Here is an 18,521-nt window from a genome sequence, read left to right as displayed (position 1 = left end):
TACGCGTAAGGCAATTATGCTCCCGGATACGATAGAGCGCGCACTGCGCATTAGCTCATCCCGCGTCCAATGAAACGGTGGGACGTGCTCGATACGTACTTAGTGGGTTGCTCCCTCTTCTTACCGTCGCACGTGAGTGACGCCTGAGGCATCCACAGCGGTTCCCAGGGAAAACAGTTGATTGCGAAGTCATTGATTAACTCGTCTGTCTAAAGTCCCTTTTCTTGATGTGGTTGCCGTTTCCAATTCATCTATACGAGTATAAATAAATGTCTGTGGGCATACATTTATTTTTTTATTTGCATACATAATGTTTTCTTGACCGGTACTTGAAACATGGATCTTTCGACTTGCCCAACCGATGCTCTTAACCACTTGAGTTATCGAGGAAAGATAAATTACATTGAAATCAGCGGGGGGTTTATACTATCAACTGCCCCCGACTCTTTGGCCAAGAAATGGCGTTCAGGAGCTATTTCACCCAACAAAGGAGATATGGGCGAGGGTACAAGAGAATCGTCCCGGCAAGTCAAAATATGCGTGGCTCAAGTCCCGGTCAAGGAAACTTTTGGTACGCTTGTGGTCTACTCGATTCCGCCTTACCCATCTTTCCTGTATTTGTCTTTATGTGTGTTCCTATTATTTTTTCCTTATCTCCATTTTCATGTGAATAAATTTTTGTTCGCCATTTGGGGGGTTTTCATGTTTTAATATTTATATATATATAAATAATATATATATATTTATGTATATATATATAAAGATGCAAGGCGTGTGGCTTCGGACCAACCAGCCACACGCCTTGCATCTTAATATCGCCTCAAGGGCCCCTATGCTTATGACTACGATTATCGTTACATTTCGCTGTAAGGCAACCATGTGTGTATGACTACGCCGTTTGGCAATCATGTATATATATATATATATATATATATATATATATATATATATATATGTATGCGACGAGGCAGCTGATGAACATTCCGAAAAAGGACTTCGCCGATTATTTTGAAAAGTGAAAGAAAGGTTGGGATAAGAGTGTGAGGTCCGAAGAGGAGTGATTCAAATGGGCTAAGGTATCATTGTTCTAGGTAGGCTATTTTTCTCATAATATTGCATGGCTTTGCACTTTCCGGCCAGGCCTCGTATATATGTAAATTTTCGGAGTCGTATGCGTAGACTTTTGGATGTGGACCGATATAATTATTCAATTTTTTTAATGCTAACTACACTTCAATATAGTACCATATGTCTACACCCCATGTCTCGGTGGTGGTGGGGTAACGTCCTCGCTAGACAATCCAGAGGTCGCGTGTTCGAGTGTTGTCGAAGTGGGTTTTCCTTCACCAAGGGCGTGAATGTTTGTAATTGTCTTCATTGTAACGTGTAAGGGTTGTATGGAAGAAGGGACTATGAAGTCTCAATCTCGCCCCAATAACGTCGTTAAATAAATAAATAAATAAAATAGATACATACCATCGATACGTACTGTGTATAGCCCTCGCGCTGGAATTTCCAATCCTATCGATTTTATATGATCTCATATTGTGGGAAGTGGGAATAGGGGAGGAAGGAAAATTACTATCTTTCAGTGGCCCGGGTGAATGGATCATTCGTACGTTCAAGGAAGGTACCCCTAATGTCGAAAATTTTCAGGAAACAATATCAGTTTAACCAGTGGATGTCGTCCTTTCCATCTTTTATGAAGAATGTGCTAGGTTTTCCTTGACCTTTAAACAAAAGCACCGCTGTTGCCTTGACGCCGTGGCGCATACCATGTTTTTAAACAAGCCAGCTGCAATAATTTATTGTGGTAATAACTTTGTGAAATATGGCGGTCCTCCACATAATTTTATTTTATTTGACTACGTAATTGCGGTGTGTGTGTGTGCGCGCGCGCGTCTTTTGATTTTCATATTCACGCGCCTCTTAGGAATTGACACCAGACGAACTCTCTGAACTGACCGACCCTCTCCGGATCTGACCTTCGACTTAAACACTGTACTTAAACTCCTTAACTGGCGCCTCCAATACGTTAGTTTTGAGGGCTGTTATGAGAATGAATGAATTGGCGGGTGTGGGCATGATAATATTTGTAGGGATGTGCATCGATTCTTAAGTTAGGAGTGCTTTGTTCCTGTGCTGTCCGTGTGGATAACACCAATCCATTATTCTTTCGTCGCGTTCTCCTTCCTGATCACAATCCACATCTCACCCTGAGAGTAGTACTTGGCAGGGTGTGACGACGCTATGGTACGGACGAGAACACCGTCCCTTTTCGATCCACAACCACATTAAACCAGACTCTATAAGCCGCAAAGAGAGTTTATGGCAGGGAGGTTTAAGTCAATAGTTAATTGTGAATTGAGTAATTGGTGAATGGGTTGTCAGAATATTAATATTACTTGTATTCTAGTTTTGGAGGTAGGTTTTGGATTGACACAGACTATACGACGGTAAAACGATGCATTATTTCTCCCTTATTTCAGTCCAGCATCCCTATCCTATTCCTGCCCCTTCCTCGCATGCCTAACATTCTCCCCTCTATCACAGTCTTCTACATACCATTGCCAATCAAAATGCTCTGAATCTACCGATATATTTCCTGCCTTCTTTGGATTTTTCCAAACAGTCCCCTCTCCTCTCCCACCATGCCCAGCACTCCCTTTTTTGTTTTTCTATCGGTCCATTGCACCTATACCATCCTTCTCAACACCCACATTTCAAAAGCCTCAAATCCCTATACCTACCATCTTGCTTCCATAGACATGTTTCCGCGTCATATAAAACCACGCTCGTTGTTAAGTTTTAACAAGCCTTCTCTTTACAACCTTACTCCATGTCATAAATTCCCTCCTCTTTGTGACAGTTTCTTTGCATTGCGCAATTTTTCATCTCCAGTCTTAAGTATTTTGATCATTTTCATCTAGAACTCTTTCAAGATAGGTAAACTTCCACTAATTATAGTTTATGGATCCCTATTGTAATTTTTTATCTTAATTTTCCTTTTTCTTGAAAACGGCATAACCTATGTATATTTGTTCACATTGATTTTCATCCCATGCCTATCACTCTGGCTTTCCCATAATTGTACCCCCCCCCCTTTGGCTGAATGGCTAGCTATAGCTTGATCATCCGAAAACCTAACTGAGCTTATGGATTCTCAACCGAATTTCATCCCTATTTGCAGTTATTCCCATGCCGTTCTTACGATTTCCTCTGCCTCTTCCTGCGGAAAGGTGATAATGGACACCCTTGTCTTAGCCCACTTTCTAACACCGCCCATCCCCACTCTCCATCCGTCGCTCGCACCCGAGAAAATGCCTGTTGAGGTGACTCTTATTGAGTAAGAAAAGAGGAAAGAAAAGAAGGAGAGTTTTTAAGAGAGAAGAAGAAGTTTTAGAATGTTTGTTAAGATAAGAAATGGTGGAAGTAACATGCAAATTAAATAAGATATTCAAGGCGGACTGCGATAGAGGGCATCTAATGTAAACCTGTAGATAGACAGTTCCGCTCAAGAGGGATAGAAATAGAGTTCCAAGTTTTTGAGGCTTATTCACGGCGAGGTCTATCCAATGAGAAATAACACCTATCGTTGTACTTTCATTATTTATTGAAATTATTCGGGAAAATATTTTCCCGCCATCTCTTGAACTCTAGTTTCTTAGATACCGTTTTGCAGGTGCTTCTAATGTGATTTTCTCTTGATAAGTCCGATTTTGTCGTGCGTGCAGGCATATAATTTGGTCCCCTCTTCTTGTGTCTACTCTTTGGTCCCCTCTTCTTGAATCTATAGGCTTACTGGTTAGAGTATTTGAAGATTTAGGTCTTCCGGGATTTAGGGACAACAGTTTCGCTGGCGTTGTAACCGGCGTCTTCAGGTCAGAACTGAAACTTCTGACCTGAAGACGCCGGCTGCAACGCCGGAAAACTGTTTTATCAGAAATATGGACCAACGCTGAGTAAATCCCAGTAGACTTACAAGAGGGTGGATCTTCGATGTCCGCACACCGCGGAAGCCTTCGCAAGGGTTTGAAGGATTTATTCTCCAAATGTTCACACGCTGCGCATTTTTCAGCTTTAATTTGATACCCCATCGCTCCTGACACATGCCTAGATGGCCACAGTGACTATAACGCTGAGGAAAATGTTTCACCACTTAGCAGTATCTGTTCTTTGGACCTCACAATACTACCTAGAGGCAAATCCGATACCGGAGAGTCGTAGTAACTTCGGTCATCCTTGCATGGATCAGTCCATAAAACTATGCTAGACACTATCAATCACACAGTTTATGATCAAAGGACACTAAAAACTCTTTTGTGGATTATTCATCAAAGCTAATGCCGTAATTTAAACTTGAATTGTGTGGTACTTGTCTTGTATTTTTTTTGTTAAATCTGTGATTTCGTTTTGTCTAGATCGATGAAATAACCCAAATCCCTCGTTATATCGACAGGTTGGTCAAAAGTGACCTTAATCAGGGGGGCACAATATCGAATATCAAATATTGATTATTATGATATCCAACTTCGAGGAAATTCAAACATTATATCATTGAAATCAGCAATAGTCACCCATTTGCAAGGCTAGTTTTCCAGTACTTAGCTTTATGTGCTTCTTTTGTCTCTTATGCTTAACTTAGAGGCGCTGTAGAGTCTAAGAGGAAAAAAAAGCAATTTTGATAGAATACGGCAAAAATATTACCATCCATATTACAAAGACTTCGTACTTTTCCACAGAAATCTGTGGAAAAGTACGAAGTCTTTTTGATATGGATATTAAATACTTCCACGAAGTGAAGCCTGAAACAGTAGAAAAAGATTGCTCGTGAGAAGAAGGAAGATTACTGATTCAGGTTCTGTCCAAACGGTTTTAAATCGTGTTCTTCTTCTGTGCCATGAGTTTTTAGTAGCCGATGGTCGCATTCAGGAGAATAATAATGTCATAATAAATCTATTATCGGTGAGCCATTTTCTGTCAAATACCTATGAAGAGTATACATTCCTGGGACCAATAAAACAATTAGCGAAGGCAATATACTTCAAAATTTACATCTATATCTACGCCGTGCTCATAGAACGGCATCGTAGGCGATGGCAGAGGATATTAGGATGAAGGATGTTTGCTATACAAATCACCATCACAAATACACCTTTGTTATACAAATCAGGTGGATGTCATGCATTAATAGCAGGGATTTTAGATTAAAATAAGGTCCTGTGGGCATTTAATTTTACGATTATGAATTGTGTAAAGGGAAAAAATAGTACCTGAAACTTTCTATATCTCCTATTTTATTGCTCTGAGTTTCTGCTCTATGCCTGTTAGACAGTGCACACACTATGCCTAAAATCAAATAGAACAATACTAATATACGTTGTACGCAGTACGTACTAAAGCCATTATAGCTGGTAGGGCATATAAGGGTGATCTGAAAAGTTTCTGACCTAACAAAGATACAAGACATTTTTTCTGAAATTTCTAGAATTTTCTGAGGTCGGAAACTATTCCGACCACCCACGCATTATCTCAGGTTAATTTTCAAACAATCCCCGCTATCATTGTTAAGAATAAATTTGTTTCTTAAGAATAAACTGTAAAAAATATTGGAATTACTATTGATAAAAGTTTAAATTGGAATTTTATTGACACAACATCAGAAGTAAATGCAGTAGAACAAGCCACAAGAAAAGCAATGCAATTAATATTTTACCCATAATATTTTGTGTCCTCAAATCATTCATCTTCAAGAAAGACGTCTACGACCGAGCTACAAGATCAAATTGTTTCAATTTACAAATTCCACTGCAGCACTCTGAGATGTATGGATCGTAAAAGTTTCACATCTGCAAAATTCGAGTTCACTACGACATAGTATAAAAATATGTGCCAGAGCATTGGAAATTTTAAAATAAAACTATTTGAGGAAATTTTGTATGAAAAAGTACGAATTTAATAATATATATATATATTGTAGTATAGAATGTTAACGATAATATTGAGTTCTAATACTTTCAATTTAGTGGGCATTATATTTTTTAAATGTTGGTTTCTTGCTTTTTTATTATTTTATTTTAATATTTTAATATTTTAAATATTTTTAATAAATGTTGAAGTTAATTCATTATTCTTTAGTTTTTGTTACTTTCTCATATTTTGTGATCCAATGGGATCAGTCTCCGCCTTGTGAAATGGCTTATTGAGGAATTATGCAAACAACTTTGTAGATTCCACCATATTGTTACGTTACGTTTCATCACCTACGTTTATGTGACATCTTCAGGTAGTTAAATATATCACATAAATGACGAGACCTGTCATACCGCCATCAAGTTTGGTGACATCTACAAATCTTTTTTTCTGATTCCTCATATTTTTTGTGCTAAAAAAGAAATGTGCATTTTGTATATCAGAGGTCTTATAATTCCAGGAAAATAAACGATTATTATTAATAATATGTGGGGTCCAAAACGTTGTTGTCACAAGAAAACTCAAATTATCCTATAATTTTCTAAAAGCCTTCGTTTCGCCCGCTCTCTTCCTGTCGGGAGGGATTCCCTTCCCCATTAGTTAAAACCTGTCACACTTTTCTTCTAACAAATTTTGACAAATCTAGTTGTTGTTTTTACAACTTCATCTAATATCAAAATGGACATATTCCTTCGACGGATTGATACATGTACATTTCGCAAAAATATTCACATATCCGAAAAAGAATTCGATGTTACATTCCCTTGGGATCATCATGGCGAAATAATGTCTCTCCCTCACTGTCTCATAACATTTTCCCGAAATTTGTCCACTGATTTCAAGTTTAAACACTCTACAAATTTCGTTCAGCCATAGGGCAAGCTCCGGAAAGAGAAAGAATTCGACGAAAAGAGAATAGATAAGCGAAGCCTCCGCGGTCGGGTCATTGTTCTGCAGTTTGGAGGGTGTTCTGCAGTTTGGAGGTGATGATGTGTAATCTCTTCCCGATGTTGGTCACTTGGGTGTTCGATATATCGATATCAGATAATCCTGTCCCTAGCGATACTTACGTATGCAATAGTAAGTTACCTGCTGGTAACTTACGCTTACATCCAGACCTGAAACTTGTAAGCCATCAAGAGGGAGACTTAAAGTGTTTTACGTCTACATTCAACGCGATACCTCAATATCAGCTAAATGGCGGGGGGTGTTATGGCTGTCATCCATGCATGCACAAACATGAATTCATGCAGGAATATACATTTGAACAAACACACAAACAGACATGCCTGTATTTATCGTACTATAATTGATATTCAGTGATTTTATCATTGAATTTGAGTTTTTTGCGTCAAGATTTCCGTGTGGTTGTGTTCGATTTTGTTATGTTCATACGCAGTGAGTATTAAAAATATCTTGTGTGTTTAAAAATTAAAGATTACCAATAATAATAATCAAACAATAATCTGAAGAAGAGTAAGCATTATTCGCTCAATGTAAGCTGTAATATCAACATGACTTGTTCGAGTCGTATATGATTACTACTTATAAATTTGCATCTTTCTCGTTTTCATTTCAGGCTCCTTCTTCATGCTCACGTATCTCATGAATAGCCAAAGTTCATGAAATTTCGACATACCGTACCGGAGAATGAGGGAATTGATGCAGTCCTGACACGGGCATCCAGAAAACGATCGACGTAGGTCAGTGACGCAAAAATGTCTTCCCTTATAAGTATTTACAGCTTTGCTCCTCTGGTTAAACCGTGGAAATCAACCTTGGTAAGCTTGATAGACTAGTCAGAAGAACTCTTTACCCACTAATTCAAACGAAAATCACGTGAACAAGTTATTGAGGGGAGGGGTAGATGGAGAGAACAATTCTTCCCTCTGTCTCCCTACCCGCGGTTTCCCTCTAAGATCGATTGCTCAGGAAATCAAACAAATTGGGTTTTGTTTAGGATAATTGGAGTTACAGACTCCACTCACGAACTATTTTTACATTTTACACCACAACCTAAGGAATGCCAAACGGACATATTTATAAGGAACCCCTCTTCCCTCAATTGATTCGTGATCCTATCAGTGGGAAAATATCAGGCACGAAAATGGAACTCATCTAAAAGAAAATGAGGATTGGGTACGGTGGTTAATGTATTCGCTTCCCATCCTTAGGGCCTGTGTTCGAATACCGGTGATGGCAGGCTTTTTCAGTGGTATCCCGATTCCTACTTGGGGTGCTATGTGGAGAACACTTAAAGTGAGTCCGCCGTCCGTCGGATGGGACGTTAAATTTTGCGATCCCTTGGCATCTTTCGTTAATAGAGGAGGCTAATACCGACGCAGGGTTTCCCTCAATCCAGAATATCCTACCCCTCTCGAATTACTCTTCTATCCCCAATGGCACAAATGGCCTCAGGTTTCAATCGCCTCCCCAATAAAACTACAACGCCTGTAAAACTTAAATAACACTCAACTATGGAGCCTATTGACACAAAACCATTGTGTTTGCCTGTAGGGCTAATTTTAATTCGTTGTAGCTTGGCTTTACTAAGGGATTTCACCCAGATTTTAACCTAAGATCCTCTGGCTCTAGAAGCTGCATTTATAAGGCCAGGGAATAGCTTATATTTACTTTAAATAAGTAGATATAGGCTTCTATGTGTGTACAAAATATATTAAATGGCAACATCAACTCGATGAAATGGATACATCGTAAATGAGCTTTGATTATTACACGCAATATTATGATAACTTTTATTAAATACTGTAATTGGTCATAATGGTTGAAAAAGCGACGGATGGACTGTGTACTTATTTTTATGTGGGGTCCTAAACCTATAATTACACTGGAAGCTTCTTATGATTTCGCTGATAATAATGAGTTTTCGTTCTTATCGGGTTGATAATATTCTACAGAATTGTTATGTTACCTCAAAATGAATTCATATACCCTTGGGGAAGCTACTATGATACGGAATTCAAGCTTTTGTTCAAACCATAATTATCATCGATTTTTGCACTCGCTGGTCTGTTACAATTTAACGTAATTTTCACAATACCTCCGATTTAATATTAGTTCTTGTTTTCCTGGGGCCACTACAATGTAACGAAATGTTAATACGAGTACCACGTCCAATTGTAATTAATTAATAATTGGATTAATAGGGTGGATTAAATGCGATGATATTGAACATTTCTCTAGTTATTGAAAATAATTGTAAACAGTTCATCTGCCGGTCTAGCTGTGGCAGACTTTTAATGCTGCTTCAATTCAAAATGATATTGATTGATTTGCGTACCCATCGATGTGACATAATCTCTAACCAATGTCGATGGAAGTTGAGATAAAAACTCACCGATTATGACGGCAGACGCCTGGAAGCTTGAGGAAGTCATCCTTGGGAGGATCCGTTTTCCAGGAATCCGGTCTTCCGTTTGCCTCCTCTAGACCGGAGGAATAAGAAATAAAAAGATGACTTCCGGACAAACTGGAACTTGACTGCCCGCGGGGGTGGAGGTTTCGTCTCGCGAAGAGCGCGTCGGCGTGGGTGGGGAAGTGGGAGGGAGAGAGACAAGAGACTCGGGGTGGACGACGGGACTTGCGAGAGTCGTTGGTTGGTCTCCACAGAACTGGTCCGGACCTCAACTTCCCTCTTCTCCTTCCTGGGGACGGACGCCCTTCATTCAGTGAACGGCTGATCCTCTCTCTCCCCTCTCACCCTCGCGGTGCCCAAAAAGGGCTCTCTGAAACTCTCCCTCACTTCGTCCCTTAAGGGTTGCTTTCCGTCAAGCTCTATCCAAACTCGAGCGGAGCGTCGGAAACGTGGTCCGTTCGACTGGAGCGTCGGAAACTTGGATATCGTCAACTCCGCGATCTTGACCCGCCAAAATTCCTGTTTTGTGTGCGCGTGTTTTGTTATGTCGGGCGTCTTGATCGCGATTGGTTTTAATGGGGCGGGAAACTTCCTTCTAATGTCCCGGCGGCCGCGTCGAGTTTCTCTTATATACCTCAGCCGTCCTCCCCTCATGTGCCCTCCCTCCCGAGTCTCTGGGACGCCTTTTCCCCTCCCGTCACTCCGGCCCCCCCTCCTCCCTTCCCACTCCTACTCGCGCCCTCCTCCTCTCCGTTCCTCTCCCTTTCTCACCCCTTTACCTACCCCTCCACCGCCTCTCCCCGCAGAGAGAGCAGGAACAACAACACACAAGGCATTCCTTTGCTCTTGGTACCCACCTAGCCTCTTTCCCCATCTCCCTCGCCCTACCCCTACTCTCACCCGTCGGACAAAACGGAGTGTAAGAAGCCGCATGGACACTTCTGTTAAGAAACGACCGGAACTTATACCTATCCGCGCCGGTTCTTGCGACTTTGTTTGCCTTATTATATTGGACATCATTATCATCATCATCATGGGATATCATCAGTATTTCACTCCTAAGATTGGTTTTACTGCAGCCCCTACTCTTGTCTATTCTGCGTTAATTGTCCGCCACCCTGTGATTGCTTTATCTATTTCACCTACCTCTTAATTTCACCTGTGCATTTGTCTCTTGATCTTCCCATTATGCCTCAACGTGCGTATTTATTTATTTATGTACCCTTACAATTAACCGCTAGGATGTGCACCATGGGGTGAATACACACCGGAATAATTTTGACCCAAATATGACCTTTACTGCGGTCGGACAGGATTATTCTGATCCCTCATCGTTCGTGAAAAAAATAACACCTTAAATCTATCTGTTCTACACTTAATATCTCTAATTTTACTAACATGATCTCTCCTACTGTAGTACGAAGGGGGTAATAATACATTTTCAACATCACTGCTAATAAGACTCCCTTCCAATGTATGCAAGAGCTTCAATCTATTATTTAACCTTCGCTCCGTGAGTGCTTCCCAGCCTACCTGCTTGAATATTTTGAATACGCTATTCAGTTTATCATCACAACGTTTTGCAAATCTAGCTCCTCTACATACTACACAGCCCGCGATCCAATTCGGCAATGAATTCAACTTCGTGAGGATCCCACATACTTGCAGCATATTCTAAATGAGGCCTAACCAGCGACAGATAACATTTCTCTTTGACTTTTGCAACACATTTACCTAGTACTCTTCTAGTAAATTCCAATTTTTTGTTAGCTTGTCCACATATTCCCCGTATGGTATGTTTCACTCAGGAGAGATCGTGAGTGAGGGTAACGCCTAGGTATTCAATTAAGTGTACGCATTCCATTACGGTGTTCCCAATGCAGTAGGTGTTCGGGAGGAAATTTCTTAGTTCTCCATATTGTCATTTCTGTTCTTCTATTAACTTCCTACCATGCATTTTGTCGATTTAATTTCAATGATTATCCTCCGTCGATTCAAAATCAAGCCATCGAGTGATGTAAGATAATACTGATAATTAAATATCACCATTTTTCAAAGACTTCTATTCTTGACTGGTCCTCTTTTACAAATCTCCATGTCTCTAGTCCATACGAACGATTTGACGAATAGCTTCCTTATTACAACCTTAGTTTCGTTGAAAATTGCAGGTTGCCTCTTCTTCATGTACGCCTTCTTAGCTTGATTTATTCTTCGCTTTATGGTTGGTCGAAATTTTTTCATCCCAAATTATGCTGATGTTCACGGCAGTTGAAGGAATCCACTTTTGATGTCTCCATTTTTTCTCTTCCACAAAGAATATTTTATGATTCTGCATATTGATGCTAATGTTAATATTCTAGAAGTAGTTAGTTTGTATATTTATATTATTTTATGATGAACAGTATAAATATAATATTATTTTACATAGTATAATATTATTAAGTATATAATACTTATTAATAATAACATTATGAATTCTTTTAACTATTTAGGGAAAATCCGCTTCTTTATTTTAATATAAATAATTAAATTCATAAATGAGGAATATTAGAAACCTCTATCAACTAGTCGACATGAATGTATACGCAAAAACTGTTATTTATTACCAATTCTGCGACGTCAATTTTTTCTACACCTTATCTTCATATACCTGTGCCGGTATTAACACATGGTTGAATAAAAAAAGACAAGCATGCCCCCTGATTCGATCAATTTATTACATTTGTGGGTATTGGTTTGACGATACACCGATATCTGTGTATATTACGGCTGTGATTTGAATTCTTAAGTTTATAAGCCCTTAACAATGATAAGCCCTTCAATATGAACCAACCTTAACTCCGATTTTGCCAGGAGTTATGTGAAATCGGTAAAAGACTTCTAAACCAACCAACCAACTTCTTAACCAACACAAGGAGGGAATTGATGACAGGGACGTTGAGAAAGAATGTTAAGAAAAGGCTCGTTAAGAATTTGTGAAGCGGATGGATGGATATGGAGCGTAGGCGCGGAAGCGTGGTGACTGAAGCAGGAGGATAGACGTACATTGGAGGCTTTTGAAATGTGTGTGTGTAGAAGGATGGAGAAGATGAAGGGGACAGAAAGGGAAACAAATGAGGAAGTACTGGGTATGGCGGGGAAGAAAGGGGATTGTTGGGAGAAATCATAAGGAGGCAGGAAATATGGATGCAAAGTATATTGATTGGCAGTGGGGTGTTAAAAACTGTGATAGAGGGAAGAGTGTTAGGCAAACGATGAAGGGGCAGGAATATGGTAGAGATATTGGACGGGATGAAGTGAGGGAGGAAGTATTCAGAGATGAAGAGGAACTTTGTTGTAGAGTAGGATATTGGGTTAGATATATGAACAAATACACGTAAAATAAAAAAATTATGTAGATTAGGATGAGTACAGTTACATTCACTACGGTATCTAAGTGAAATAAACTTCTCTACGCATACGAGAGGAGCTGTTTGTGACAAGAAGGACAATAAATAAGTTTTGACGAGATAATCATAGCATACTAGGTTAACTAGAATGAAAAAAATAATATTACCCCCTTTTGCGGTCGGATAGAGTTATTCTGGTTCCTTCTGGTTCGTGGAAAAAGTGACATCTTTAATCAATCTGTTCTACGCTTAATTTATCAAACTTTTAATGACATGAATTCTTCCGTAGCACGATGGGGTAACATTATATTAATGATATCATCGCTAAAGATACCTCCTTTCAACTTGTGGGAGATATTTAAACTCTAATTTGACCTTCACTCCGTGAATGATTCTCACCCAAAATCTCCTGATGATTTAGATACACTACTTCGTTTATCACAAAAAAACATTTTACAAATATAGTTCCTCTACGCTGCGCGCTATCTGATTCAGTCATTTATCCAACTTTATGAGAATGCCATACGCTCAAGAAGTGAACTTTGCTCTTAAACCTTTTGGGATATCACCAATGCTCTTCTAATAAATCCTAATTCTTTGTTAAATATTCCAAATTTTCTCCGTTTTATCCTTCAACCAGAAGACGTCGTTATTAAGGGTAACGTCTAAGTATTTAATCGAGTTTACTCTTCCTATTAGGATATTTCTGATATAGTTGACATTCGGGAGGGAAGTACTCCCATTCCAAATATTCATCGATACACAATTTTTTAAGTTAAATTCTTATTTCCGAGTGTCACTTCAGCATTGTATTACATTAAGGCCATCTGTTAAAGCTACTTTATCCTCAGGATTACGGATATATCTGTACTTCCTGTTTCGTTAGCAAATAAACGGTTCCATAACTCTGCCCTGGGGAACGCCTGAAGTCACTTCTAATGCATTACAGGTAACACCATCTACGTGTTTCACTATCCTTTGTAAGTGACTATTGAAAAAGCTTTTAATCCTGTCCAGGATTTTTGTATCTATGCCATAGGTTTTTAAATTTGTAAGTAGTATACTTTGAGGTACTTTGTCGATAGCTTTTTGAATCTAGAAAAATTTCTAGAAAAATCTAGAAAATCTAGCGTCCACTGGAACATCACTCTATCCTGACTCAAGGATGTCATGAACAAAATGTGCAAGTTGTGTCTCTCATGATATACCATTTCGGAAACCGGGGTGGTTTTTCATCAATAACTTTTGATTATTAAGATTTCTCAGTGTCGAAGCAACAATTATATATTTTCATAACCTTGCACAATATGGATGAGAGCAAAATAGGACTGTATTTGCCCGGTTCCTCCCTGTCTCCGTTTTTAAATATGGATAAGCCGTTTTTCAGTCACTGGGAACCTTGTAATCTACTTGCGATTTCTTAAATGGATTTATACTTCCTTAAATATAGTAGTTTGCATTTGATTGGGCTCGGAAGATTCGTTATGGTTAATATTTGTTAGCAAAAGTTCTACTTATATGACATTTCGATTTTGCACAAGAATGAATGGAAATGCGTACAAGTAAAGAAGAAAAGGAACTATGGTCAGACCCATACTGAAGTCAACATTTCTAAACCTGATGCTGCTCGCGCGGAGGGATAACCTTTTAGTGCTATAGTGGATAGTGGTTTTCTTCTCTGGGATTGTAAAGAATCAAGACAATTTTTTATAGCACACGGATACTGGGACATTATAACCAGCAGAGCTTTAGAGATAGGTTCGAGTGAAATTGTGAAACGGTGCCTGGTTAAGGAGAAACCTCAGTGGGACACTCCTCCGAATCAAAAACGTTATACTTTTTGATGGAGTGGTGCAAAGTGTGTGTTCAGAAGTCATTTTATGGCATGCATGGCATTGCGGAGAAGCGGGTGCGAAGCATGCTTAACTAGCGAACGTGAAGTGGCGTTACAGAACGGAGTGCGCCGTCCTTCGGATGGGAAATGAACTATGTGACCCCGTGTATGGATTTTGTTGCATCGGCAAGCACACACAATGAACACAATGGAAAATTAAGGGAAAAGTTGGAAAAATTTAAGGTTAATTTAAGGAAAAGTTAAGGTAAAGTTATATATAGTTAAGGTAAAGTTATATATAGTTAAGGTAAAGTTATATACAGTTAAGGTAAAGTTATATGTAGTTAAGGTAAAGTTATGTATAGTTAAGGTAAAGTTATGTATAGTTAAGGTAAAGTTATATATAGTTAAGGTAAAGTTATATATTGTTAAGGTAAAGTTATATATAGTTTAGGTAAAGTTATATATGGTTAAGATAAAGTTATAGTTAAGGTAAAGTTATATATAGTTAAGGTAAATTTATATATAGTTAAGGTAAAGTTATATATAGTTAAGGTAAAGTTTTATATAGTTAAGGTAAAGTTATATTTTGTTAAGGTAAAGTTATATATAGTTAAGGTAAAGTTATATATAATTAAGGTAAAATTATATATAGTCAAGGTAAAGTTAGAGAAAAGTTGTGTATAATTAAGGGAAAGTTAATGTATAGTTAAGCGAAAGTTAAGGAAACTGCCTGGTGAACATAGCAATATGTATATAGTAGAGAATACTTTTCCCTCGCACAATTGATGGCAACAAATCGAAATTCCCGAATATGACATTGTGTACAATTCCAGCGACGCCAATCACCCTAATTTCCTTACAGCCGTACTCCCCCTGCCACACGCACCCGTGGCGGCTTACAGGGTTAGATGTCGATGTGGATGTGTACAACTCCTAAGAGTCAGAGGTGGTCTGACCATTCCTTTTGAAGCAGTCGAGCGCCAACCACCTCGTCCATTTATGACGAGCCCGCGTTTTGGATATCCGTGTTGGCGCCACTGGTCTTTTATGTAAGAGGATGCGAGCTAATGGAGACTTGTTTGGATGGATGACGAACGAATGGAGATGTTTTTTTCGGATGTGCCTTCGGAAGAGGATGTAGAAATGATGCCTGACGGAAGGGAAAACGAAAGAAATTGTTTGAAATATGCTATCTAGGCGGGAGAAACGCTCGCTGGAGGAATTTCTGAGAAGACGGTTAGAAGGTGAATGGTTGAGGGGTGGGACAGAGGATTTCTTAAATTAAGACAGGAAGAGAGATATTTCGGCACTAGTGCGTCAAAATTTTTCATTGTACATTTTTCAATATTTTCATTGTACAATAGCCAAAAGCTAAGAAGATGTTCGTGAAGAAGAGGCAGCGGCTCAATGAACGTGAGATCGCAAATAAGGAAGAACTTCGTCAAAACGCCCGTATGGAGCATGGAGCTGTACGGATCAGATACATGGAACGTCGAAAGAGTGGACGAGCGATGAATAGAAGTTATTGACTGCTAGTGCTGGAAGAAAATGGTGAAGATTAAATGAACAGACAAAATGAGAAACGAGGAAGTATGTAAAAGAGTAGATGAGGAAATTGCCATATGGAGAGAAGAGAAAATAAGAATGTAAGGGAAAATTGAAGGGAAGATCTCGAGAGGAAAATCAAGTGGCACGTACATAGGTATTTAAGAATGACGTAGAACAGAGAAGCTATCAGGAGGTCAGTAGGAAAATTAGCCCTGATTAGAGGGAAAGGGATGCAGTTAAACCCATTCATTAGGATTTAAATACACGTACTGATGAACGAAAGAACATTTTTCGCGGAAATCATCTCAGTTACCAAGGTCTAATGGAATGAAATGTGGATGTTGAGTGAGACATTACGTGCGCCCAATTTCGCTATTTTGTCCTAAATCCGGATTAATCGTTCATTGTGCATATTTAATAATATTTTGTTATATATAAATGGATTTCAGTCCCTAGAGAATTTGTGGAAATCCATTCCAATTGAATGATGGATAGGAAACTTTTAACAAAACTATAGTTGGAAAAGTCACCCAATAAGGGTTTCAATGTATTTGCATCACCATCATCATCAGGTGAGCCAAAGTAAACGGCAAAGTTTTTTTGCCCTCGACAAGACGGGGAGGGAAACAAAGAGGGACTGGAAATGGGGGAGAAAAATAAGGGGAGAGATAGAGATAGGAGGGGCTCTACTATGCAACTGCTGAAAAGATAGGGGAAAAGGCGGAACAGAAGTATTCGTTGACAACGGTCACTTCAGGTATACCAATTATATAAATAAATTTTATCATGAAATATTATGTTTTCCGTATTTGTTCTTTAAGACCCCATTAAGTTTAAGTTGACAGTATGTTAATCGTAAAGACGCCATGGATCCCTACAGAAAAAGTAGAATTTATGCTCTTGAATACGGTGATTGCTACCAGAGCTTATGTCGGCTGGACTAACCGAAATTTCAATCTCAATGTGATATTTCAATATGTGTACTCAATAACATTTTGCTACTTTAAGAAATAAATATAAAAAAGAAGATTGATTTTTCTTAAACAAATTTGAAACTGGCAACATCAGTGATTTTTGTATGAACATTTTACACTCTACTAGCAACCGAAGTAAGCCAGCTTGAGCAGCATGAAATTTCTAAAGGATAGCTATGTCGGACGGGATGAAGGAAGTAATGGATATTAGGGGATGCGACTGTAAGCTGAGGTAATTTGGGTTTTTAAGGATAGGTGAATGGTTTCGCAAGGGTACGATTTTCAGGGTATAGGGAAGAGATACACCCTTGCGTCGACATTACGATCTTATTAGGTTATGCCTTTTCCTTTTTAAGGACACTCAATTAAAAATCTTCATAACTCTCACAATGATATACTTAAAGACTCTTGTCTCGCACTTATAGCCTCAGGACTCACCGCACTCCTTTGTCTTTCTCTCCGCACTTTTGCCCGTTCGTTTTTTCTCCCACCCCCAAGAGCTTCGGTTTTTCCCACTGGCCTCACCTCCAAACCTTCCCAGCACGTGGAGATACTCTGGTTTCCCTACCTCCTATATTTCATATAGATATATATTGGACTCTGTACTGCGCGAGTTTCACTTGAAAAAGATGCTATATTTCGAAAAAAGTCGAAAATAAATCTTTATTTAGTGGAAAATCACAAGAGTTTTTGTCTGTGTTATTATGAAACAGTTCCACTATATCACACGTGAATCTGTAATTGATATCTGATTGGTGTTTGTCAGGAAAATTCCCGTCATCCATGATTTTCTCTACAGCCTGCTGATACTCTTTCCTTGTCAATCCAGTGAATGGTTCTGCATTCCATTTTCTAACTCGCCGCCCCTGCCTTGTCTTTTTGAACGGACGCTACACTTAATAACAACTAAATTGTGGTCAGAGTCCGCATCCGCCCCCGGGAAGCTGTGGGAATTTATCACACTGTTCCTAAACCTGTGTCTAACCAGGATATAATCTAGCTGATACCTTCCTGAGTCACGTGGCATTTTCATGTATACCTACGCCTTTTTTGGTGTCTAAACCAAGTGTTGGTGATGACTAACCCCTGTCTCCTGCAGAACTAGATTGCTTTCTCCCCGCGGTCATTCGTCGTGGCTGAACCGTAGTCCGCCACCTCATCACCATCTCTTCCTTCGCCTACCGTCGCATTCCAATACCCCATCACTATCAGATGTTTTCCTGTAGGAACACCCGCAATAAGAGAAACAGGAGATCTCAAAACTATTTCCTTAAAACCTACTTAATATTTCCCCATCGCTCCGTTTTATATTTCATAATGTTTTTGTGTATCTCGCGAGGGAACTTTATAAGTTATCCATTACATGCGTTTGTTTGGGCACTTTGAATGAAGTCACCATTCATCACAAACGAAGGTTCAGTTGA

At 39.1% G+C, this 18,521-nt stretch overlaps 1 protein-coding gene across 1 annotated transcript in view; it reads right to left on the bottom strand.

Moving 5' to 3' along the window:
* LOC139699061 (cell death abnormality protein 1-like) overlaps positions 1–9,526 on the bottom strand; it is a 102,812-nt gene extending 93,286 nt beyond the window's left edge. The window contains exon 1 of the mRNA XM_071598062.1: positions 9,332–9,526. Within this exon, the coding sequence (XP_071454163.1) occupies positions 9,332–9,371 (40 nt within the window). The 5' untranslated portion in view covers positions 9,372–9,526. The remainder of the gene's footprint in view (positions 1–9,331) is intronic.
* Positions 9,527–18,521: the final 8,995 nt, after the last annotated feature.

The sequence above is a fragment of the Hetaerina americana genome, unplaced genomic scaffold (assembly GCF_022747635.1).
Source record: "Hetaerina americana unplaced genomic scaffold, ioHetAmer1.1.p SCAF_9, whole genome shotgun sequence".
Lineage (NCBI taxonomy): Eukaryota > Metazoa > Arthropoda > Insecta > Odonata > Calopterygidae > Hetaerina > Hetaerina americana.
Note: the sequence above shows the minus strand (reverse complement) of the source record. Positions and strands in the feature narration are given on the sequence as shown.